Source organism: Lacerta agilis, chromosome 13 (genome assembly GCF_009819535.1).
Source record: "Lacerta agilis isolate rLacAgi1 chromosome 13, rLacAgi1.pri, whole genome shotgun sequence".
Taxonomy (NCBI): Eukaryota; Metazoa; Chordata; class Lepidosauria; order Squamata; family Lacertidae; genus Lacerta; species Lacerta agilis.
In genome coordinates, this window is record NC_046324.1 from 12,483,380 (window position 1) to 12,508,320 (window position 24,941).

The 24,941-nt window shown below is 41.5% G+C and overlaps 1 protein-coding gene across 3 annotated transcripts in view; it reads right to left on the reverse strand.

The window, feature by feature from the left end:
• Positions 1 to 24,941, reverse strand: part of FBN1 (fibrillin 1) — a 213,563-nt gene that overhangs the window by 29,635 nt on the left and 158,987 nt on the right. The window contains exons 33-48 of one of the 3 annotated variants that reach the window (XM_033167563.1): positions 22,152 to 22,274; positions 21,259 to 21,381; positions 20,336 to 20,461; positions 19,056 to 19,178; positions 17,760 to 17,882; positions 17,100 to 17,264; positions 16,456 to 16,524; positions 16,209 to 16,334; positions 14,419 to 14,541; positions 11,609 to 11,767; positions 10,479 to 10,550; positions 9,585 to 9,710; positions 7,162 to 7,284; positions 3,868 to 3,993; positions 3,261 to 3,377; positions 623 to 751 (exon numbers count right to left, since the gene is read on the reverse strand). In XM_033167563.1, the coding sequence (XP_033023454.1) occupies positions 623 to 751; positions 3,261 to 3,377; positions 3,868 to 3,993; positions 7,162 to 7,284; positions 9,585 to 9,710; positions 10,479 to 10,550; positions 11,609 to 11,767; positions 14,419 to 14,541; positions 16,209 to 16,334; positions 16,456 to 16,524; positions 17,100 to 17,264; positions 17,760 to 17,882; positions 19,056 to 19,178; positions 20,336 to 20,461; positions 21,259 to 21,381; positions 22,152 to 22,274 (1,953 nt within the window). The remainder of the gene's footprint in view (positions 1 to 622; positions 752 to 3,260; positions 3,378 to 3,867; positions 3,994 to 7,161; positions 7,285 to 9,584; positions 9,711 to 10,478; positions 10,551 to 11,608; positions 11,768 to 14,418; positions 14,542 to 16,208; positions 16,335 to 16,455; positions 16,525 to 17,099; positions 17,265 to 17,759; positions 17,883 to 19,055; positions 19,179 to 20,335; positions 20,462 to 21,258; positions 21,382 to 22,151; positions 22,275 to 24,941) is intronic. The other 2 variants (XM_033167564.1, XM_033167565.1) reach the window with 2 other exon arrangements.

Here is a 24,941-nt window from a genome sequence, read left to right on the forward strand (position 1 = left end):
TGATTGTGTGACTGCAGCACATTGTTTATTGCATTCAGTTTATGAATCAATGGTCTAGTTCAGGCATAGGCAACCTTCGGCTCTCCAGATGTTTTGGCCTACAACTCCCATGATCCCTAGCTAACAGGACCAGTGGTCAGGGATGATGGGAATTGTAGTCCGAAACATCTGGAGAGCCGAAGGTTGCCTATGCCTGGTCTAGTTAGATAGTAAAATTCATGTTGAATTGCTGTTTAAGGGGTTGTATTTCAAAAGTCTGGAACAGATTAATCCATTTTGCATTACTTTCTATGGAAAAGTGCACCTTAGTTTTGGAATGCTTTGGTTTTGGAACGGACTTCCGGAATGGATTAAGTTTGAAAATCAAGGTACCACTGTATTTCGTTATGACCAAATTCCCTAATGCCCTAGTGTGCAAGTTTAACAAATAATACATATGTGCCTAATAATGTCAAGAAGATAATCAACTGCATTCTACAGTGTACTGGTTTCTATAAAGACCTGTGATCTCAGCAGAAAATCCAATCTGTATGTCTTCCACATATAGAAACGTTGCCAGATAACTCCTACCATATAGAACAAAACATGGCACTCAAATACTGCTGTTACATTCATGACATACCAATACAGATCCTTCCTTCTCGAGGCATCTCATAACCTTCATTGCAGATGCACTGGAAAGACCCCACATTGTTGACACATTTGCCATTTCTGCACAGATTTCCATTTCCAGTGGCACATTCATCAATATCTAAAAGGAGAAAAAGATAAGAAAGGCAAGAGTTAGGGGAGAGAAACAAAAAAAAGAGGAGGGAAAAGAACAGAATTTTCTACTAATTTATTGAATTGTATTATTGCTTTGATGAATCTGTTGTCGTTTGCTTTATATGCTATTCGGTTTGCTACTACAGTCATTACAATGTTCAAGTTTTTTTTTTAACGCTCAGTGATGCTTTTATGAGCTGCTTTGAGCTCAACATTTGTTGCTGGAAAAGCAGAATACAAATATTAAATAAACTCAACTCAACTTTGGTTACTTACTGTAAATGTTCTTTCTGGGGAATGTGCAGAAATAAGACAGGGAGAATGAGTAGCTATTAGCCCCCACCATCCAGGCTAGCCTCTGCCCAACTTCTGCCCATAACAGAGTTGGTCCCAGAGCATGAAGCAAGCATACAGAAATAGAAAACCTGAGTAAAGGGGGAAACATAAATTTCCTCCGAAGGCAGGCAGAAATGAATGCCAGGACTGGTGAAAAGGGCTTCGGCATTAGGTAACACTGCGGCAGCAACTAAAAGCACTTTAAGCCAATCCATCAGTTTTCAAGGTAGCATAGAACCTTTGAGCTGTCCAATAGTCTTATTTACTTGAAGAGGGAACACCCATTCAGATTTTGGCAGGTCCTTAAATGAAATGGGAAAAGGCACCTCTCTTCTTGCAGTCTTAATCAAATAAAAAGCAGAGAGCCTAACCCCCAGGTGCCAGGTATATTCAGTGTGGGAGGGCAGGCACACACAAAAAAACCCTTTTGGTGGTTACAAAATGCAATTGCCGCCGCCGCCACCACCCAAATGACTATGCCATATTTTGACAGAAAATCCTCGACTCTTCCAAAATGGCCATTATTGCTGAATTAAGCTCCCACAGGGCCCCTATGTCTAATGTCCAGCCCTTGCTGTTTTTCTACATATCCATCTGAAGGACTGCAGTGCAAATTATGGCAGGCACTGAAATGTAAAGGCGGAGTCAAGTGTGCATGCACTGACAAGCTGTGTTCCATTCCAGCCACAAGAGATCCCAAAAGGCAGCCAATGTTAGCTTGCAATGGGAAGGGAGAGACCTCTTGCAATCTCCATAGTCCCGGGTCTCTCTTGGCCATGCCACGGCAGCTGCTTATAATGCTGGCTGTTGGGATGGATGGGGAGCAATGTGGATTCTCCCAGACAGGGTGGGGATTTTCAGAAAGTAGGGACTGGTCAGTGTTATTGTGCTCCAGAGAGGAATTATGAAAGGAGAGTTCATTAGAACTGCCCCACCCCTTTCTGCTTCTCCTTGTACAAATCCTTTCACCCTATTGGCAGCTCAAGCAGGCAGGGAAATAATAACAGAGACAGAAGAAGGCGAAAGGGAATGATTCAGAAAGGGATCTTAGAAAAACAAAAATGGACAAATAGGAGAAATACAAAAGAGATGAAGAAAAATGTAAACAGGAGCTAGGGAAAAATAACTGGGAGCCAATTTCCAACTAAGACAAAAGATCAAGAAAAGCAAGAGCAAAGCAAGGCAGGAGAAAGGAACTAGGTCAGAGCCTTGGGAGCTGGTTAATGAAGTCCAATCTGTGTCACATGACCCTTCCTGTGTCACATGATCACAATAATCCACTGTTTCTGGCTCACTCATTCACACTCAAGGGAACTAAATAATTTTCAGTATAACATCCAGGAGACTGGATTCTCCCTCTAGTACCAGACTCTCCAGATGCTGCCTCTGGCCCTCAAGAAAGGGATTCCTGATTCCAGTTCGAAGGGCTTGCAAATTCATCCTCGGTTGTGGATGGAAACATGTCACAAATCGGAACAAGGATGACCATATTCAGAGGACAGCAAACGTTGCCTATGCTTGTTTCAGTGCTGCTCTGCGGATGGCATGATTTTTTTGTCTTAGAAACTACTAGCATAAAAACTGGCTTACCATAAATTCCAGTTCCAGAAGCCTAAGCAGGTGAACTCTGCAAAGTTCCAGCAGGAACCCGCTTCCTTGACTTAAGGTGGCACCAGCCTGGAGGTTCAGAACCCCTCAAGGGGAGGAGACAATAAGCTAAGTTGTTCTGTCTCCTATCGTGCGGGAGCCAATCCTCGAAGGATTGGAAATGCTCCCCTGCTACTAAAGAACTAAAGTACTTGTCTATTTTCTGGTGTATTATATCACGATATTTAGTAGCGCTCCTAGTTCATTATACATAATTATACACACGCAGGTAATCCTATGCAGGAGCCCACACAGCTGGTGTAATAGTGTCTATCACCCAGTTCTGTGCTAGGTAAGTGAGGCAGCATGTGATGGGGGTTATTTCCAGCTTAGAAGCTCCATCTCTGTCTTTTCTGCCTGCTCACAAGGCCAAAAGAGCACCATAATATGATGCCATCAATGTTGATTGCTGCCTTTCTCGCCCTTCTCAAGTGGCCTAGTGACTACTATGGTTGCAATGCACAAAAACCCAAAGAGACTCAGTCGGCTGCATTACTGGAGGGCTTCCTTACCTATGCAGTCATTATTGTGAGAAAGGATGAACCCTGTATGACAGCGGCAGTTGAAAGAACCAACTGTGTTCATACACGTGCCATTTCCACATGGGTCTCGTTCGCATTCGTTGATGTCTGTGAACAAAAATGAGAAAATCAGAAAGTGCAATGCTATGGCAATCATAACTCTAAAGAAGCACAAAGCCACCAACACCCACTAGACAAGTTAATACAAGGGGGGGGGGAGCAGAGCTATTCAGCTATTCAGGGTTCCCCCCAAAATAGACTTCCTATGCTAGCAGTCAACATACTGTGCAGCCATCTCATAGCATCACAGAGTTGGAAGGGCCCCTGAGAGTCATCTAGTCCAGCCCCTGCACTGCAGCAATGTAATGAACTGATATGGAGAAACTTAATAAAAAGAATTCCTTCCAGTAGCACCTTAGAGACCAACTAAGTTTGTTATTGGTATGAGCTTTCGTGTGCATGCATACTTCTTCAGATACACACTGAAGAAGTTCTGTAACTAGAACTATGGAGAAACTTGTTACCTTGATTAATTAGGGCCCAAAACAGAGCTTTCCTCTTATAACTCAGAAAGGTGAAAATGTAGTTTCATACATACCCATACACATAGTTTGGTCTCCGTTGGTTTTGAATCCAGTGTGGCAACGGCAGATGTACCCTCCCTCTATGTCTTGGCATTCTCCATGACTACAAATATTGGGTACCTCTAGACACTCATTGCGATCTGAAAATAACAGAAGTTTCGAAAATTACTGCTTAGAAACCACAAAGCTATATGAAGTTGCCCTAAACTAAACCTACCTATTCCTCCATTTAGCTCAGTATTTCCTACTCTGGTGGACAAATATGGGTCTTTTTCCAATTCTCTCAGCTGAGATCCTTTAACTGGATACATAAAAGAACCAAATGTGGAATCAAGACCCTCCTTCAAAGGAGAAAGATTTGGACTTGCTACTGTGGATGGCTGAATCTGTCAATTTTGGTTTCTCAGTTTCTTATTTTCCCAAACTTGTCAGTTGTCCATATTTCCACATCAGTTTGCAAATTCTTTTTTTTAAAGTCATTATAAAAAATCATCAACATTTTAGTGTAAATTTCTCCTAATATATATACATTTTATATGCCATATATATATATATATATATATATATATATATATATATATATATATATATATATATATATTTGTGGCGCGCAACTTCCCTTAATATAATGTATTGTGTATACATTATTTTTATTAATATGTGCACATTTTATGTAGCATATGCAGTTTTGTACAAATTACTTGGTTGGAGAACAGGATTGTAAAATTCAGAGAAGTGTGAATTTGGAAGGTTAAGGATTTATGCAGCCACAAACAACGTATTATACCTTTTCCAGTGTGTGTTACTTAAAATGACTCTCTTATCAACTGGCTAACATTACATCTTATTTTCTCTTCCTATGAAAGCCAGAGCAAAATTCAGGGAAGTAATATTTGTGCCAACATACATTGGGGCATTGTTGCTCGTATCAGCAGCTGCCCTGGATTTTCCTGTTTCTGTTTCTGTGAAGGCCTTTCAAGAACAATTAGGTTAAGCACACGCTAAGTGACTGCATGTACCCAAGCAAAACAGGACATTTATTCTCAAAGTGAAAATTCATTTCTGTGTCTACACCCTTTCCCCACAAAGGCCTTATAAAACAATGTAAACATGTACTGTAGGAAAAGGTGCTCTTCCGAAAACCCAACTATGTGGAACAAAAACATCCCAGGAAAATACTGCTAAAGTCCTTTCTAATGGCGGTGTTGTTCAGAAACGTACACCGATCTTTGTACACATAGGGTTGTGTGTAGCTGAGCTCTACTTGAAATAGATCCACTGAAATTGATAGACCTAAGCTGGTCATGGCCATTAATTTGAATGGGTCTCCTCTGAGTATGTTTAACATTCAATACAACTCATTTGGGGTTGGGAGGGGGCAGCACCAACGTCTCATATAATTGAAATTTCATTAATTCTACTTTGTGTTGCTGTCATTTGAGATAAAAAAGAGGCTGACAGCAACCTTGGAGATTCCTAGTTGCCCTGAGAAAGAAATGGGGCAGAAGAATTAGAAGTGGCCAGTCTGTTGGACTTTGGGGTCCTTCTCTGTGTTTGGAGATATTTGGAGGGATACAACAATAAAATAGACCTTTTCTGTGGCATCGCTCTAATTATGGAATTCCCTTCACAAGAAAGCTTGCCTGGTGCCAACTCTGTCATACTTTCAGCACCAGGCAAAAATTGTTTTATTTTCCAAGGCATCTGAAAAGCATTAATGGTGTGGGCATTGAGCTGCTGTTTTTGGTGTTCCTGCTTTTTTTGGATGGGGTGGATTATCCTTGTTTTTGGTGATTTTGAATGAATGCTTCTAGCACATTTGTACACCTCTTATTGATCATTTATTATGCAATTTTGTATTTTACAAAATTGGCAGTGGGAGGCAGTGAAAGATTTTACTTTCTTGGGCTCCATGATCACTGCACGTGGTGACAGCAGTCACGAAATTAAAAGACACCTACTTCTTGGGAGGAAAGCAATGACAAACCTAGACAGCATCTTAAAAAGCAGAGACATCACCTTGCCGACAAAGGTCCGTATAGTTAAAGCTATGGTTTTCCCACTAGTGATGTATGGAAGTGAGAGCTGGACCATCAAGAAGGCTGATTGCCGAAGAACTGATGCTTTTGAATTATGGTGCTGGAGGAGACTCTTGAGAGTCCCATGGACTGCAAAAATATCAAACTTATCCATCCTTAAAGAAATCAGCCCTGCGTGCTCACTGGAAGGACAGATCCTGAAGCTGAGGCTCCAATACTTTGGGCCACCTCATGAGAAGAGAAGACTCCCTAGAAAAGACCCTGATGTTGGGAAAGATGGAGGGCACAAGGAGAAGGGGACGACAGAGGATGAGATGGTTGGACAGTGTTCTTGAAGTGACTAGCATGAGTTTGGCCAAACTACGGGAGGCAGTGAAAGATAGGTGTGCCTCGCGTGCTCAGGTCCATGGGGTCACAAAGGGTTGGACACAACTGAACGACTGAACAACAACAGTATTACTTTTCTTGTAAATTTGCTCTGAGACGCCTTTCTGTTTTCTGAAGCCATAAATAAATTTAATAAATTAAACTAAGCCTTCAAATGTGCAGGATCAAAGCACTTGTACAAAAGTCCCTAAAACTGCTTGCACTAAACATGCTTATAGTACACTTAGCAAAAGAAATAGCAACTGTAACGGCTAGGTTGTTCTTGAGGTTTCCAGAAAACACACAATTAAAAAAAAAAAGTTTCTCCGGCATCTTCATGAGAGAGAAAAAACTGTCCACTTGTGGTCAAAATACCAGAAGATATTCTGGTACTCTTTGTTGTTGTTTATTCGTTTAGTCATATCCGACTCTTCGTGACCCCATGGACCAGAGCATGCTAGGCACTCCTGTCTTCCACTACCTCCCGCAGTTTGGTCAGACTCATGTTGGTAGCTTCGAGAAAACTGCCCAACCATCTAGTCCTCTGTCGTCCCCTTCTCCTTATGTCCTCAATGTTTCCCAACATCAGGGTCTTTTTCAGGGAGTCTTTTCTTCTCGTGAGGTGGCCAAAGTATTGGAGCCTCAGCTTCAGGATCTGTCCTTCCAGTGAACACTCAGGGCTGATTTCCTTCAGAATGGATAGGTTTGATCTTCTTGCAGTCCATGGGACTCTCAAGAGTCTCCCCCAGCACGTGCTATTAGTACAAGTCTTTGCAAAAAGGCAACTTTTATAAGTCCCTTTAAGTTGCCTTGGCAAAGAAAAATACATTTAATATTAACAATAAAAATCAATCAGTTTCACCATGAATTTTGCAGTAAGGTACACTGGTTGAAAGTACTTACCAACACACCGGCCGACTGGTGTGAACCGATAACCAGGTTTGCAATCACAGCGGTAACTACCTGGTGTGTTGATGCAATCTGCATTTTGTTGACACACATGCCCATTTTGGCATTCATCAATATCTGTTGGAAAGAACAAACAAAATCTTAGGAAGTACGATTGTACCTACTTGAATGGCAATTTTCCATTCCCAATGAAAGGTCAGCAGATTGGGTCTTGGTTCCACACACAGGTTGAAGGCAGGCAGCAATGTTTTGGGATGCAGGGCTCCCAGGATTCAGTTTGTGAACTCGCAAGCTCATGGAGGTTATGCCATTAAACCTTAATAAATCTAAGGACTATCACTGACATTACACATTGCACTTCTAAAAACCTGTAGGTATACACCTAAAAATGCAAGCTGTTTGACTAACAAGTTTGGAAACATTATCTATCATATGGGAGACTCAGCAGAGAGTCAGGATTGGATGCTGCTCCCTGCCAAGCATATAAAGTGTTTTGTTTTGAGGTTGCTCGTGTTTAGCTTGTTGGTTCTAAGGCAGTAGAAAATCTGTATTTGAGAGTAGAGACTGGAAAAGACCCATGTTTTCTTGTTTATCTTGAAATAAAGATGGGTGCTCAATAGTACCGTAGGGACCAAGGGAAGTACTGGAAATATTGGGACCTCAGAACCAAGTGGTACCCTGAGCCCTGCCTCATTTGGCATCTCTGGGAGTTTTTCCTCTAGAAATGTGGGCTAGGGAGGCCTAGCCTGAACCTCAGCTGCCACATTCTGCCACTGACAAATCACCTAGTAGAAAGCTGCAATGCTGTTCAGTGTCTTCAGGGACTCTCAGCCTTTGGTGGCTTCAGAGGTTAGGTCATCATATGTCATCCAGGGAGCAACAACTGCAAGACAGCACAGGTAAATGCTGTGCCTAAGACTGCTATCCGTGATGAAATGTGTGAGCTCCACAAACATTTGACACTCATGCTTCTTAATATAAAAAGTAATAGGTGCTCAAGTCACCTAGGGTCAACTCCATCTCTTCCTCGACTGCCCTCTCTGTAAATCAGCTTCCCCTAATCTGGGGTCCTCCAGATGATCTGGGCTACACCTACATTGGTCAGCATGGCCAATGAGGGATAATGGGAGTTGAAATCCAAAGCGTCTAGGGAGTACCTTTTACAGGTAGGTAGCCGTGTTGGTCTGCCATAGACAAAACAAAATAAAAAATAAAAGAATTCCTTCCAGTAGCACCTTAGAGACCAACTAAGTTTGTTCTTGGTATGAGCTTTCGTGTGCATGCACACCTGTGTATCTGAAGAAGTGTGCATGCACACGAAAGCTCATACCAAGAACAAACTTAGTTGGTCTCTAAGGTGCTACTGGAAGGAATTATTTTTATTTTTTATTTTGTTTTGACTAGGGAGTACCTTGTTGGAGAAGGCAGCTGTAAACCACTCGGCTTGGCGTGAAAACTAATGAGCTAAATACCGCAAAACAACTTTGTCTGATTAAATAATTTGCAAGTCTATTATGCAATTATTTAAAATGCACAAATCCATTTTAACAAACTTATTATGCTAAATTCGTCTCAATTATTTTAATTCAGAAGTGTAACTTTTTGGAATACATATTCCTGGTTTTAAATTTTTTAGTTCACAGCTCATTGTGAGTTCCTAATTAGCATTACTTTTATTTGACCTAGTTTTCTTTCCTGCTGACTGGAAGCACAGCATATGACTGAACAGTACTTTTCCATCTGAAAGACTGGCCCACAGTGATGGATTTTAGTAAAACTCCTCAGTTTATTACCACAGATGGAGGAGGCATGACCATTTAAAATAGCTGAACTCTCACACACTGAGCTTGAACTTGAAATCTGGTTTCTGTGAAGAAGGGCATATTAGTCAATTGCAAGGATGCTAATCAAACAATGACTGCAGACCTGTAATAAGGTGACCAAATTAGAAGTTAATAGGCTTTGTTTTAAAATTTGTTACCATAAACAAAGAATAATTATGAGAAGGAAGAAGAATCAGCACTCAGGTATAGACTGATGAAGAGAGTTAAGAAAAGGTACTGAAATGACCGTGGCCTTTGTCTGCAGTCTCTTCTTCATACAGTGCTATTCTCTGAATGTGTATGGGGAAGAAGCACTGGGCCTCTGCTCACACTTTATCGTCCTATACTTTGTGGCTACAGCACATGTAACTGCACATATCAGCACCAAGAGGGATTATGACAAATGCAAAATACCTCTTATCTGAACATAACATGTTTTCTGGCTGTCAGAATAATCCTGGCAAGCACAAGAAGGCAGCAAGACCTGATGCAGCCTCACTTTGCCCACGAACCTATCCCCTTACATGTGCCAGCACGCACATTCAGCATGCCACTCTACCACCGTATCTACACCACTGACAGGAAGCCCCTCACCTTCACAGATCAGTAACTTTTCATTGTAGAAGAAGCCCCCTGGGCATTCGCACCGGAAACTGCCGATCAGGTTTATGCAGACTCCATTTTCACACACACCAGGGATCTCGCGGCACTCATCAATATCTGTATTAACAAAGGAATAAAGATTGGGACGTTTGAAGCGGAAGTTGGCCCAATTAAGAAAAACAAAAAAAGACTTCCTTTTAACCTCTGTTCCTGGGGCATATTGTACAATCCTGCATTTTGCACCACAAAACGCTCCAGTTTGCTCTTCATGCGAATGAAAACAAGAAAAGGAAGAAGGGAATTCCGTCTAAGAATACTTGGCTCCTTCTCTATGAATTCCTTATTTTCCCCCCCTTTGAGTTTGAGTTTTTCAAACCTTGGCTATGAAACACCTACAGGCTTATAGTGTGTGAAAAAACATTCATATTGAATCCTTTCCCTGCTCTCTCTTAAAGTGTACACAAACAAAAAGGATCCCGTCTCCCACCACTTAAATTCAACACCCAGAGGAACTGATGTGAAAGGTCAGATAAAAATCTGCTTTAGCAAAAAGACTCCCTTTGAAACCCATTGCCGATTGGCGCTTGTCCCAGAAGCTTGCCACCCTTCAGTACCTATGGTCTACAAACTAAGCCAAACTACAGTGTCCTCAAACCTTTATGTTACCTTCATCCCAAGTAGCAGTCACCACAGCTGCAGGCTAAGAGGACCCAGGAAGAAGGGTGGCATAGTCTGACATACTAAAGCATGGAGGTAGAGTTCTACCACACTGTTTAGTCTTCACTATTTCCCGGGAAAAGGCAAATCATTAAAACAAACACCTCCCTTTCCCCTAATACATACCATATGAAATGAAAAGTAAATCTCAATAGAATTTTAACTCACCAACTGGTAATCCTGTAAAAATGTCTATGACGAAACCGGGCCTTTGACTTCCACAGAGAGTTGCAAATTCATCTAAAAAATGAAATAAAAGTGTAGGAAAAGTCCCACACCGAATAATTACATTTCCCTGAAGTCACAAAGTAAGATGATTGATTCAAACTTCAAGAGAATGCAGTCATTTTACTGTATTAATTATTGATGATGATGATGAGGTAACCTGCTCTGGGAACTATGTGAATACTGTAAAAAGATTCAGAACACACAAATAATCAAACAACCTACCCTAAATTTTTGATCTATGCCTCTTAAAGGCCAGGTTTTCTAAATCTTCATCCCAAACTCACCAACATCCTTACATGAAGTATACACTAACCTGGTATCATGTGTATACAAATCTGTGGATGTATGTTTAAAATTAAACTAGACAGATCAATGTAAACAACAAAGACATGACAAAATAAACCCAGCGTCAAATCGGAGATGCTAGGTTTGTTTAACATTTATGGTTATCACTTAACAGAAAACATGGTTATATGTGTGAATGCAGCTAGGAAATATTCTCCTAAATTAAGATAGATAAATAAATCCATGAGTGTTGTAATAACTGGGGGGGGGGGGTTTGTAACGTTGTTGTTGTTGTTGTTATTATTATTTGTAGACCACTTATAGACAACTGTAATACAGCAGTATAAAAATTGTCAAAATAAATAATAAAATAATATCTACTTTGATACCACCTCCCTGATACTCTTGGAGAAAAGGGAGAATGAATGCAGAGTTCCAAAGACTCTATGGCAAGAGAAAGTGATGCTCTATGGAGGAAGTTTGGCCACAGGAGAGCCTACACACAACAGGTGGTTGAGAACTGGATTTCTGATCAAATCACAGCTTGGACAATCGTCTACTAATCCTGTCTCTGCACCCATGGGAGTTTCATCTACCTTGGCTACATAAGGAAAAGCAGGTTATGTTGCATACTAAACCCAACATTAGCACAGGATTGGTGACTTTGCCATAACATTTGTGCATGTGCCCACGTAGCAGCCAAAACAGCTTTCAGGCACGGTGTTGAGATGTATAAAAGATTCTGCTAAACAGCTTTGATATTTCTCTCCAGCAGAAATACAAACCAGTGCTTGGGAGGGGGCATTGTTCACAAGGTCGGTTCCAGGCTCGTCCAATGTTGTAGGAACAGCAACACATTTTTTTGGTCATGTTAAAGAGCAGCTCTCCATCACAGGTCTGGTTGTCAGCATAATAGTTCCTGTAGCACAGACTCCTCCTCATATCTGCAATGTAGAAAAATGAGTTAGGTTAGGCTGAGAGGCAGTGACTGACCTAAGGTCACCCAGTGTATTGGACCGGTTGGACGCATAGGATTTGTGGGAGGAACTAGCTGGGGAACCCACAAGGGACAAAGGCTAAGAGCTCAGGGTTTGCTGATGGGATGACGATGAGTGGTCAGAGGGAGAGGAGGGAGAATCCTGGAGGGAGGAGGTGTCAGAGGCTGAAGAGGCAACAGGGCCTAGTGAGCAGAGAGAGAGTCTGTGGCAGAGAGGAGTCCAGAAGCAGAAGTGATAGCAGGAGAGGGGAAAGGCCAAGAGGCAGAGATGAGTCAGGCTGGTGTCTCCCCCTCCTGCTGCGACAAGCTCCCCTCCCCTCTGGTCTCCCAGATACAGAAGAGATATGAAGAGAGAGGAGCAAAGACAAGGGAGTTGGAGGAGTCTCAGATTGCTTGGGAAGGACTCAGGGGAGGAGGAGACTTTGGCAGCTGTGGGAAGGCGGGGACCTTCTGTCTCCACAACTGCCTCATAGGGCCAAGATCTACAGAGTAGAGTTGCTGTGCACATTAGGCCTGGCACTCCTGAGCAGACCTTGTTTCTTCTAATAAAGAGTTTATATACTCTGTGTGATTTATCGGTGACCCGCTCCTGGCACCCAGTGGGGATGTCTCTCAGGTCCTGGTTTAACAACCATATGACACTAGCTTAGAAATTTGCACAGGACAACTTCCCAGTGGATTTTGAAGCATGTTAATTTGGGAGGAGGGGAACCGGTTTGATTTCCCATTTTTCAGTTTTAAGGTACCAAAGCCTTTTTAGTTGCCCCTGCCTTAAAATATAAAATATACTACTCCCATGTTTTAGTAGTAAACTACTCGTGCCTTTTTTTCTGGAAGGGTTTCTTGAAATCCAGTGTTGTTATGTTACATAGCTGACAGCTATAGTGAAATTGCATCATCATCTATGGATAAACATCTTTCAGTATCGTCCAAAATCCCACAAATGCCGCTTGGTTTCATAACTATAAAACCCAGCACTCCACTCATCAAAAGCTTTGGCAGCAGAGCACATGCTAACCTCAGCTAGTCATGGGTTCTTGCTTAAAACCTTGCTAAATCTGTGATTTCATATCCTTCTGGTGAAATTCTGGAAGACAATGCCCCATATGTCTTTGGCTTAGTTGTACTTAAAGACATTTTGAGTTCATTTGAGTTTGGAACCTCAGCAACAATTCAGCAGAGGAACGGGACTGATCTGAGATGTGTTCAACTGAAGGTAAACCCTGAAATGATGCATCTACAAGGCTGCTGAGTTCAATGCATTGCAGCCTCTACAAAACTGTTCAAAATGCAGACTGCACAGCCTCTGCACAATCTTTAATATATGGTTTATTAAAGCCATATACCAATAAAATTCAGTACAAAAATAAAACATACAACTCATTAAAACAAACAAACAAACAAACAAACAAACAAACATTTTTTTTAAAAAAAATTGTTTCTCAGGAAGCCAGAACAAAACTTGTCCTCATCTGGACTGAAGTCATTATTAATCTGGCAACCCTCTCAGTAATATAAGAGGAAGCATCCCTTAAGCAGAGTACCAAATCTACAAAGCCTCTGATGTTTTCTTTCTTTCTTTCGCCTTAGTTACTTAGGTACTAAAGTTACAAAACAAAAGGTGATTAACCCTTTCTGGAAGTCTCCAACTTTGAAGACTTCCCCCCCACCCCATCCCACTTGAGGCTGATGCTTGGGTGAAGAAAACGCATTCTGCATATGCTCAGAGTTACTCTTTGCTATTATTGCTTCAAACCAGGATTATAACTTCTTGTTTCATGAGAGACTGGAAAGCAAGTTATTGGCTTCCAAACAAAGCAGAATATTAAGCCAAATTTAAACATCATCATATTTTGGCTTGTTTGGAAGCCATTAACTACTGTTTCCGGGTAAGCGTGTAACAGGAAGCTATGATTAAGTGCAAGATCCTGGCTTGTTCAGCCACTCACACAAACGGTGGAGCAAAGCAGATTGCAGCTGCAAATGCTGGATTAAGACAGGCTTTTTGGTTTAGCATAGCACGCAGTGCAGCCCACATTACTGAACCAGTTCCATACCCGGAACTGCCACCATTTACATAGTCACATCAGTCTTTATCACTACATATCAAATTTCCTGACATTGCGCCCACTGAACACTATGGGAAGTTTGCTGCTGACATTGCCAGAGCACAATTCGGGATTTGATTTTGCCTTCCTTTGTTAAAAGCATTCTAGCCAGTCACAAACTTTTTCAACAAGTGTGACTTTCCATTAATGATGAGAAGGAAACTCTTACATGTAGCCATGCTCTCTAATTGTGTTAAAAGTCTTATTGCAAATATAGTTATCAGTTTTGCTAATGAACATGAAGAAACAAGGCTAGGCTTTTGTTTTGCATATGCTACCTTTGCTCAAGTTAAGTTCTCTAAAAAAAATATTTTATTTTCTCCCACAACCATATTTAGCTTATTATGAGCTTATTATGTTGCTACGTTGTTGTTTTCCATTGTGCTTGAGTTGCCATTGTTGTGATTTTGTGTTTGGATGTATGCCACCCTGAGTGGTTCATTTCATTGTGGAAAGGTGGGTTAGAAAACGCTGAAATAAATAAACTCACCCATACAATTATTCCCGCCATTTACTTGCAAGTAGTCAGGAGGACAAATGCAAGTGTAGTTTCCTACGGTGTTGTAGCAAGTTCCAGGTCCACAGATGCCATCATTCTTACATTCATCAATATCTGCAAAACAAACAAATATGGGAAGTTAATATCAACTAGGGAAAGTTTTTTTTATGCTGCATTAAAACAGCTTGTCCAATCCTAGATAGATATGGGTTGAAAGTAGTTATTAAATGAAGAGGAAAAGCTCAACAGATGCTTCCACCCAATTCATTATTGCACCTTTGGGGCGCACTTTTGTTAACCCTGAATAAAATAAGTATAATAGGTCTTTTTATATATTTGATTGATTGATTGATTAAAACAATGTATATAGTGCTTAACTACAATATATCTTGCCCAGGTCAACCCAAAGCAACTTATAACCAAACAGACAGTCACCCCTCCCCCCTCCCCACATAAGATACATTAAAACCAAGTGGAAAAGAGAAATACATTAAAAACATCCCACCCACTTCTAAAAGACCACAGATAGTTAAAGGCCAAAGGCCTGGTTATAAAGAATTTTTTTTTTTGCCTAGTGCCTAAAGATATACAATGATGGTGCTAGGCAAGCCTCCCAGAGGAGAGCATTCCAGAAGCGGGGAGCCACCACAGAAAAGGCCCAATCTTGTGTTGCCACCCTCTGGACTTCTCATGGAGGGGGATCACAAAGAAGGGCCTCGGATGGTGACTGCAGGGTCCAGGTTGGTTCATACAGGGAGAGGCTGTCCTTGAGCTATTGCTGTCCTGAGGCTTTATAGTCAAAAGTAAAGCTTTATAGTCAGAAGTAGCCTTTTGCGCTGGGCTCATAAACTAATTGGCAGGCAGTGAAGTTGGGCCAGGATTGATATTATATGCTCGAACCATCTTGCCTTGGCAAGCAACCTGGTCACTGAATTCTGCAGCAGCTGAAGTTTCTGAACCATCTTCAGAGGAGCCCCACATATTACACATTGCAAGGTCTCTTAGTTAGCTTCCTCCTGTGTTGTCTTTGCAGAACTCATCATGGAAAAGGATGGGGGAAACACTAGAATTGGCTCTGCCTGCCATTGGTTCTGGCTGTGCCTACCATTGGTTTCCATGCTTTCTACCCTACCTGTTCCAATGAGCTTGGGAAGATAAGTAATTATGCACATAACCTTCAGTTATTTGTAACTTTCTATTGGGACAGAAACAGAAGCAGGAAGAACTACTGACAAAAGAGGAATGGCAGACGAAATGGAATATGCAGAATTGGATAAGGCAATGGAGAATTCGAAACCAGCGGGACCAGAAATTCTTGAAAGATTGAAGTAAATATGCGAGTTATTTGAAAGGAGGAGGAGGAGAAGAAGAAAGACAATTGTAATCAATTGATTATGCTTGTAGGATTACAAGAAGTTTTGTAAGGAGAACTATATGAAATATTGCAGAAAAGACTTATGAAAATGGATTTTAAGTTACTGATTATTAAAAGTAATAGTTCTGATAACAAATGTAAGATTAAGAGAGGAGGTTTGAAAATCGTAAGATGTGGTTGATGGAAGTCTTAGGCTAAAATAGCCAAAATGATGTATAAGATGAGATGAGATGATTTGTTCTGTTTGGAAAATATATGTAAAAACCAATGTGTGTGTGTGTGTATGAATTTTTTTTTTAATTGTAACTTTCTACACCTGTAGAAAGAGACCATGTGGTTTGATGAACCCCCCCCCCCCCCCGCACAGAATTAAAAGCAATACTGAATAAACCTGAGGCTTACTTACCCTCACAGACTCGAGTGTCTTCATTCAAATAGTAGCCAGTTGGACACTGACACTGGAAGCTGCCAAATGAATTTATGCATTTTCCTCCTTGGCAAAGCCCAGGTAGTTCTTGACACTCATCAATATCTATCCAAATGAAAATGCCAACAGTATCTTGTTAAAGAAGACTGCGAACAAACGAAGCTCATGAAATAATAATTTGTTATAACATGATGATTAGAAGAGAGGCACCACAAATATGCATTACCCTCCAAAATAACTGTAATAGGATTTGGTCGGAATCCCTCTCCTCCAGGACACAGCAGCTTGTAGTCACCTGAAAAGGGAAATAAATTTCATGAGCCTGCAATAGTCAAAGCTCTGCTACAAAATTTATCACTCTAACTCTCCTTACATTGGGCTGCCCCCTCCATTTTTCTGCCCAGTCGCCATGAGCAGAAGGCTGTGGATACAGCAGTGGTCATTCAGCTCAGCAAAGCCCCACTAGCAGGAACAAGGAGTCTGGTTTGCACTCTTATTTTTCTTCTGTAATCTTCTTCCAACCAGAGATCAGGTTGGAGGTTCCCAGGATGAACTTAACACTGCAATAAAGTAGTCTACTGTATACGTAACTTTTCTCCTGAAAAGTATACGGGGTTTGATTCAGACTTCATTTGCACCCAAAGCAACTTGAGCTTCATTTTTTCGAAAACAAGATTTGAATTATTTAGCTCCGGGTGTGTGACACAAGTTCAAAGCCTGTGGCTTTCTACACTATAGCGCAGTCTCCCGGCAATTTAGCACATGACTGTGCCCTGTGGGTGATCCTACTTGGATTAACTTTTGCTCAAAGGGAGCAAATGGACCAAGACACAAATTAGTCACCGTCTTGTACTGCTCTGCCTCACTTACTTGAGTTCACAGCTGGGCACTGCTCACAGGGAATCCCCCAAGCTTTACCAAGGGAACAGCAGCAAGAGGCCTTGGAAACTCCAACACCGATTTCATTGCTGCAAGCTGTATCTCCATTATCTCCTCGAGGTTTAATTTCCAAGTAACAGAAGCCAGAGCGTGTATCTAATGGGCAAAAGAAGATGTTTCAAGTATTGTAGTGCCTTTCCCCTAAATAAGCCAAGCTGCATTGTGTGCTCCTGGTTATCATTCCTGATGTGTCAAATTTCCATATCTTTCTTTTTTACCTCAATAGCCAATACGGTTCAGTAGTTCTACCATCAACACCTCAAAAATATCCATCCCAGTTTACCATTCCATGCCTTGATTATATTTAACTGTAGAGAGTTGCTTCACTTAAGCCTAGTTTCACTTAATTTGCAAGAATGCAGAAATACTCAGGTTCAATCCCTGGCATCTCCAGGTAGGATGGGAAAGTGTTTTTTTTTTTGTCTAAAACCTAGGAGAGCTGCTGCCCGTCAGTGTAGACAACACTTAGCTTGATGGAACAATGGTCTGGCTCAGCTTTCTATGCATCCTATGTGACGCAAACCATGAGTAAAACACTTCAGAAGAGCTACATATGTTGACTTAGGAAGACCAAAAAGAAATGATATTTACCAACACATCCAACACGAGTGGGGTTCAGTTCGAAATCTGGGGGGCACTCACAGGTATAACTGCCAGGAATATTGAGGCAAGTGCCGCTGATGCAAGTTGTGGGGTCTGCACACTCGTTGATATCTGGACAGGAAAAATCCAAGAAGAACCTAGGAGTGAGCAAACACCCAAAGACTCCAAACAAATCATACAAACAGCAGCAGCGCAAGAAAACCAGGTATGCCCATTTCTATGTTTTGTCTACTAAGCCTAAGAGAAAAATACAAGGCAATCCCATTTAAGCCTTAACGGATTTCAGTGTTCTATTGAATGCACACATCCTATAGCCATTCTGCGATCCAAACGTCACTTTGAATTAATATCCTTGTTCCCATCATGTGTTATTCTCTTCCTTGCCAGCCAATTTAGTAAGCATTTTTTTGGGTGCAAATTAAATATTCTTCATATTTCCTATGCATGTTGTGGGGGTTTTTTGTTGTTTTTTTGGTTTGCTTGTTTAAAGAACAAAAAGAAAATGCAATTCTGCAAAATCAGGCACGACGGCCCCAATCCCGAAAGTTGTACATGGAATTTTGGCGTGGCTGGAATCATGTTTGCTGCGTGCCCGCTGTCGTTTGAGAGTAGAGACCTTGCAGGTGTTGTTTTGACTACATATCCATCATCCCTGAGCATTGGCCACGCTGGCTGTGACTGAGAGGAGCTGTAGTCCAAAGACATCTGCAAAGTCACATGTTCCCCCACACCTGTTTTAGCAAGTAAATATAAAATGCTTTGCATCTACCCACAACAACAACAACAAAGAAAACTGCCTGTCAGATTACCTTGATTTAAGACTGTAAGGCTGCATATACACCATACATTTAAAGCACATTCGCACCCACCCCCAAAGAATCCTGGGGACTGTAGTTTTCTTTAAGCATGCTGGGAATTGTAGCTTTGTGAAGGGCAAACTACAGTTCCCAGGATTATTGGGAGGAGAGCGCTTCAAAAGTATGGTGTGAACACAGCTGAAGCATAACATGTGGAAATGCCCACCTCCAAACTTATTTCATTTTCCCAATCCAGCAGAAACAGTAATATATTTGGCGGGTGGTATGACTGAATGTGGCCATCCTTTGTAAGATTAAACTCATAGCACCAGGATGTCTTTGCCGCTGAAGATAAATTAATCTGGACATATTTCTGGGAAAACTTGTTTACATGAGCAGTTAAGTGAGGAGGCCTAACCCGAGACTACCTCTTTAATGAATCAGCCGAGCAATGCTAACAACTAGATTGGCCAAGTCACATACTTACCTGTGCAGTTCCCACCGCTTCGGTCCAATTCATATCCTGTCTCACAGTGGCACTGGAACAAGCCAGGCAGGTTTTGGCAAGTCCCAAAGACACATATGTTGGGAAGGGCACATTCATCGATATCTTGAAGGAAGGGGAAAAGAGACAGGAAATGCCTTAATTATTTTGATATAAGCAAGAACGCAACTTTCAGCTTTAAGTAATGAACACAATTCAAAAAGCAAAATACAAAAGTGGGTTAGGAAAACACCTGCATGTTCTTCAAAAGTAAAAAAAAAAAAAAAAGACTCAAAGGGCACTCCCCATAAAAATGTCAAGAGAGAGCAGGAGTAAATATTTAGGGGGCAGCTCCACCTTACAAGGGACCCAGACAGTGGGGTGAGGCAGTAGGAAACATTTGTCCTCTGATAGTTCAGTGTAGTCTCTCCCCTTATGGGATGAGTCTCGGAGACACTGTGCTCACTAGCCATGAGATATCTCTTGGGGAGACAAGTCCATCAGTTTAGTTATAGAAAGGCAGACTAGGGACACCTAACAGTGTCCCTAAGTAAAGTATGCTCAGCTTTCTCCCTGAGAAATTCATGAAGATTGTTCAGTAATCTGGGAGAGAGTAAAGATGTGTACTCAAAACTATGGTGAGAAGCTAACCCTGTTTCTTGACCCTGCTGATGCCAGTTTCTAGGGCAATAGCAGAGTTTGCTCCCTGCATCAGTCTTGCTGATTACAACTTGTTCACTTTGTCCCATAGACCTTAGTGCCACTAAGAACTATGGATTGTTTATGTATAATTGTTTTTAATACTTGCAAACCACTTGCATGCCTGTTTTGACATTAAGCAGTAAATAAATTAATAAACAACAACAACAACGAATCTAGCTCCTATATGCAAAACTTCATTTCATCATCTGCATAATCCCAACTAGGATTCACGATTGATTGCAATGCTTGTTGTTACAGGATACTATTCACAGAGGTTTAGCATTGCTATGAGCTGTTGATGCACTTGTGATGGTGAGATCATCATTCATAACCAACTTAAGCTTCTTACAATTTTATCTAAATATCTTTATAAACCATTTGATATTTCATAAATATATACTAAGATGGGACACATTCTACTGAAACTCCCAAGGGGGCACTTCCTTTTGATCCCAATCGCGATGTGCCTTTAAATTTCTTTCGAATTGTAAGATAAAAATTCAGGAGACCTGCGATGATTGCCTAATTACATTGGCTTGCCAAATTCAGGTAAGTACTGTTTATATACGGCACTGAATTACCTGTGCAGGCTTTCCCATCTGGGGTAGGTAGAAACCCCATATCACATTCACAGCGATAACCTCCTGGAGCATTGAGGCACTGGCCGTTTTCACAAAGGTTCAAGTTTTCTGCGCATTCATCAATATCTGAAAAGAAAAAGAAGTCACAGCTGAGTGAGCACTTTCTTTTATTTATACCAAGGAGCAACTATTGCCCAAGGCCTGAAATTCTACAACAGAAACTAAAGTATGGACATAATGAGTGTTTGTCAAATGGAAAGGGAGAGAAGGGTTTTTTTCTGCTTTGGAAGACTTAAAGGGGTAGGGCCATAGCTCTGTGGAATGTGTGTGTGTGTGTGTGTGTGTGTGTGTGTCATATATATATTTCTCCTAAGTTTGCAACAGAGTTATTAGCTAAACAAAAACAACAACCACAAAGCATGAAAAATGCATAGTTTTGACTACTATATTGTTATTGGGGGGGGAGGTATTGTTCTAGGTTTAAATACATACACTGAGATAAAATACGTATTTTGTGATAAAAGATTGTTCAAGTACGTACTTAAATATGAATTCCCATCTGCACTTTAAAAAACGCATGTGATATTCACATGGGTCAAAAATAGACTGAATCATACTCTTTGCACATTTTTTAAAATAAAAAATGTAGATTAATGTGGAGATGAGATGGAATAAAATTATGAATGAACCCGTGGAAACAACTGCAACAGAACAGAAATAGATCTGTCTGACCTTCTTACACAGGACCCATTCAATTGTTTCTAACAACAGCCACATATTCATTCAAATGGGTAAGATGGCCAGGTATGTGTTCCTGAGGAACCATTTTATATTGTCAAACACTGGGCAGTGGAGGAAGGGGACTCCATAAATGTCACCATCAGAGGTATGGGAGGGTTCCCAACCCCCAAGAGAAAGCTCACCTGTACATGTGAATCCATCCCCAGAGTACCCTTCTTTACACAGGCAACGGTACGACCCCATGGTATTTTTGCAATCCGCATGGGGGCTGCACATGTGTGTCCCATTGGAGCATTCATCTAGGTCTGAGGGGAACAAAAATGGCATTAATAAAAACACAAATATTTTTCATTGCAAGCTGAAAGGGCAGAAGCAGCAGCAGAAGGTCTATGAAAAAACCAATGGCACAACAATACGTGGGACAAAATTCCCAGTTATTTTTTTTTTAAAGTAGACCTCCATATACTCTATCTGCAGATTTACATAACATTCCAAGGTCTAAGTAAATTCAGATAAGTACTTAAGATGAAAACTACCAATTGCTATACCAGGCAATTAATCACCAAAACATGTCGTTGTGCCAGATGCAGATGTTAAAATTGGCATACCAAGAATTTAAGTGCAACATACTTAAAAATAAGCCAAGTTTTGGTAGGTGAAGAAATAGCTGCTGAGGTACACTGTACTACTTTGCAGATTATTATAAAAATGCCAGAATAAAGACTGACAGCAATTGTTTATACTCCCAGGAAGAGAAACAAATGTAATTTTAAGCTAATTATTTGAAGCGGTGGAGAGGGAATGCTTATTTCAAAATCATCTGGGCAACAGCAGAAGAGGCCTTAGGAAAGCAGCAAACTTTCCTTCTCTCCAAGTTTTTAAGGAGCAGTTAGAAAAAACATCTGCAAGGGGTTGAATCTCTGCACTGGCACAGAGAGTTGGATTTTATAACTACAAAGTCAACTTTCAGAGCTAACGAAGCCAAAGGATGCCCAAATGATTACTTACAACACTGACATATAAATATTTCCAAGTTTAAAAACAACAGCACCTGACCAGAGTTCCTCTAACTTACCTTTACACTTGATACCATCTCCAAGCCAACCTGGGCTGCAACTGCATTTGAAACTTCCAGCTGTGTTCGTACAGATAGCATTCCGGTCACAATTATGGGCTCCAATTTCACACTCGTTAATATCTGCAGGGGGAAACAATAAAATGTAAAGCAGGCAAATGTAAATCATTTTCTCAAATCTATTCGGGCAAACACTTCCCACCCCTTAACTGCTCTGTTTTCTGATAAGCAGCTGGCAAATCTTTGAGTACAGTATTCAAAAGGTAAAGGTAAAGGACCCCTGACAGTTAAGTCCAGTCACGAACGACTCTGGGGTTGTGGTGCTCATCTCGCTTGAATGGCCGAGGGAGCTGACATTTGTCTGCAGACAGTTTTTCCGGGTCATGTGGCAAGCATGACTAAGCCGCTTCTGGCGAAACCAGAGCAGCGCACGGAAACGCCGTTTACCTTCCTACCGGAGCAGTAGCTATTTATCAACTTGCACTTTGACATGCTTTTGAACTGCTAGGTTGGCAGGAGCTGGGACCGAGCAACGGGACCTCACCCCGTCGCAGGGATTTGAACAGCTGGCCTTCCAATCGGCAAGCCCAAGAGGCTTAGTTGTTTTAGACCACATCACCACCATATTTCCAACAGGTGGAAAGATTCTGCAGAGAGCACCACCTTGGCATTATAATGTTTAATTATGCATAGATGATTGAATCTGATTTTGATTGCTTACATGGTTTCCTTATAGCTTCATTTTAAAGCCAGTTTTCATACTACCAGATGACTACAATACAGAAGACAGTGAGAGATGCTTCACGAATTTGTTTTCTGTGACTTCTAATGCTAGGTAAGATTATCCACACTTCCCAGGCTAACATGCAGATCCAAATGCATTCATTTTTCTGATTTTGTACTTTTCTGAAGTTTGCAACGTAAGTTATTGGCTCAAAAAATATACCCCAAAATGCTGAAATGCACATTTTGGGATAAAATGTGTTTAGAAATGTGCACAATGAGATAAAATATATGTTTAAATACATATTTCAAGATAAAATATTTATTTGAATATGACTTTTTGTACAGGTTAAAAAATATATTACACATTAATCTGGTAACTGGATGAAACTGACTTGCAAGGTTGGCATAGACTAGAAACAGGCTGGCTGCCTGTTAGTCCTACTAGCAAGTGGACCCATTTAAATTAAATGCCATGGCTAATTTCAGTGGGTCTACTCTGAGTGGGATGTAGCTGGCTGCAACTCCTTATTCATTTCTTTTTTAAAAAAAAAGGCCCCAAAAGAGTGGCCAGGGTGGGAGGAGACTGGTGACAAAGTAACTGTTTTTGGGGAGGGCATTTCAAATCCCTCAAAAGCAATCATTTTGTGCCCTGAACTGTGCTTGCACAGCTCTAGTTTCAGTCAGAGGAAAGGAGGACCTTAACACACTGGCTTTCAAACTGTTGGCTTGGTCCACTGATTATGAAACCAAAATAAAATTATCTTCCAGCTTTCCAGTAAATCGGGTCCTCCCTCAAAGAGGGCACGTGTTGCGGTGCGACCTGGCAACCAAACCCTTGTGTTGTGGGTGGGAACGTTTGGATAGCCACAACACCCTATTGGTAGTTCCCTCGATGCTGAGTTCAATCAGACCAATGGGACGCTAGCTAAATGGATCGAGGGACCTACATAAGCCCAAGCACGTGTCCCTGAGCTTCCTCTTTGGGCCAGTGCATTGGAACACCCGCCCACCTCTCCCTATATTTAGGGTTTGCGCTTGACCTTGCTATGCCGTCGTGTGTCGCCTGTCGTTGGGACAGGGGCACAACAGGAATTTTCCCCACTTGGCTGATTGGCTGTTGCCATTTGGGTTTCGCCTGCCAAGTAGCAAGTCATCACAACTTGTAAGGTTGCAGATAGGCTCTGGTTCAGGTGATAGGGGTGGAAGAACGCTCTAGCCATCCCTATTCAAAGGGTATTCTGTTAAAGGAATCCAGGGACTCAATGGTTTGGTCAACCCTGAGAGGGGTTGTGCCTGTGCCTGAGTCCAGGGGGACATCTGGGTGGTGGACTAGCCTGACTCTGGCTTTCTGCTGTTCCAGGTGTTCACCCTAGGCTGACCTATGCTGGTGCCCTGGGTCAGCGCTACCTGCCACAGTGCAGGGAGCTAGTCGAACCAGAGCCTATGCAACCACTCACTTGCTGTAATCAATAAAGTTGTGGCCTAAATTCTGCCAAAAACCAAACCAAAAATTTGAGTGTTGTCTGAATTTATTTAAGGGGGAGGTTAAAGGTCTAAACAGGCAATACGAAGGCTCTGTTGCCTTATCAAGTCTCTTACGATTCCTGCAGGACCACTGTGAAGCAGGCTGCTACTCAGCATGACTAAAGATACCCAACACAGTCTCTAAAAAGGAAGAGCAAAATATTCATTGACTTTACTAAAAGTAAGAGCACAGTGTCAAGACTGTATAAACATTTTCCCTTTGAGTGTAAAACTGTGGCAGGCCAATAAAAGCAAACATTCCGGCCCAAGGCTGACCCTGCATCCTCAGCCCGTCCCACTGCTTCTCCCTACTACAGCACATGTCTTCTTATCTTTGTAAGGAACGTCAATTAACGTGATGTGAGGGCTCTGCTTTATTTTCCAGGCCAGTTTGCGTCACACACATAGGAAGCAAAGTTTCCTCGAATAATTTGTTGCTAGCACAAAACACAGTCGATTTCCATCTAGGAAAGTCTGCGGCAGCCTGCACTGCTCTCAACAAACAGTTGAGCATGGGGCAAGCCAATGTTTTTTGAATAT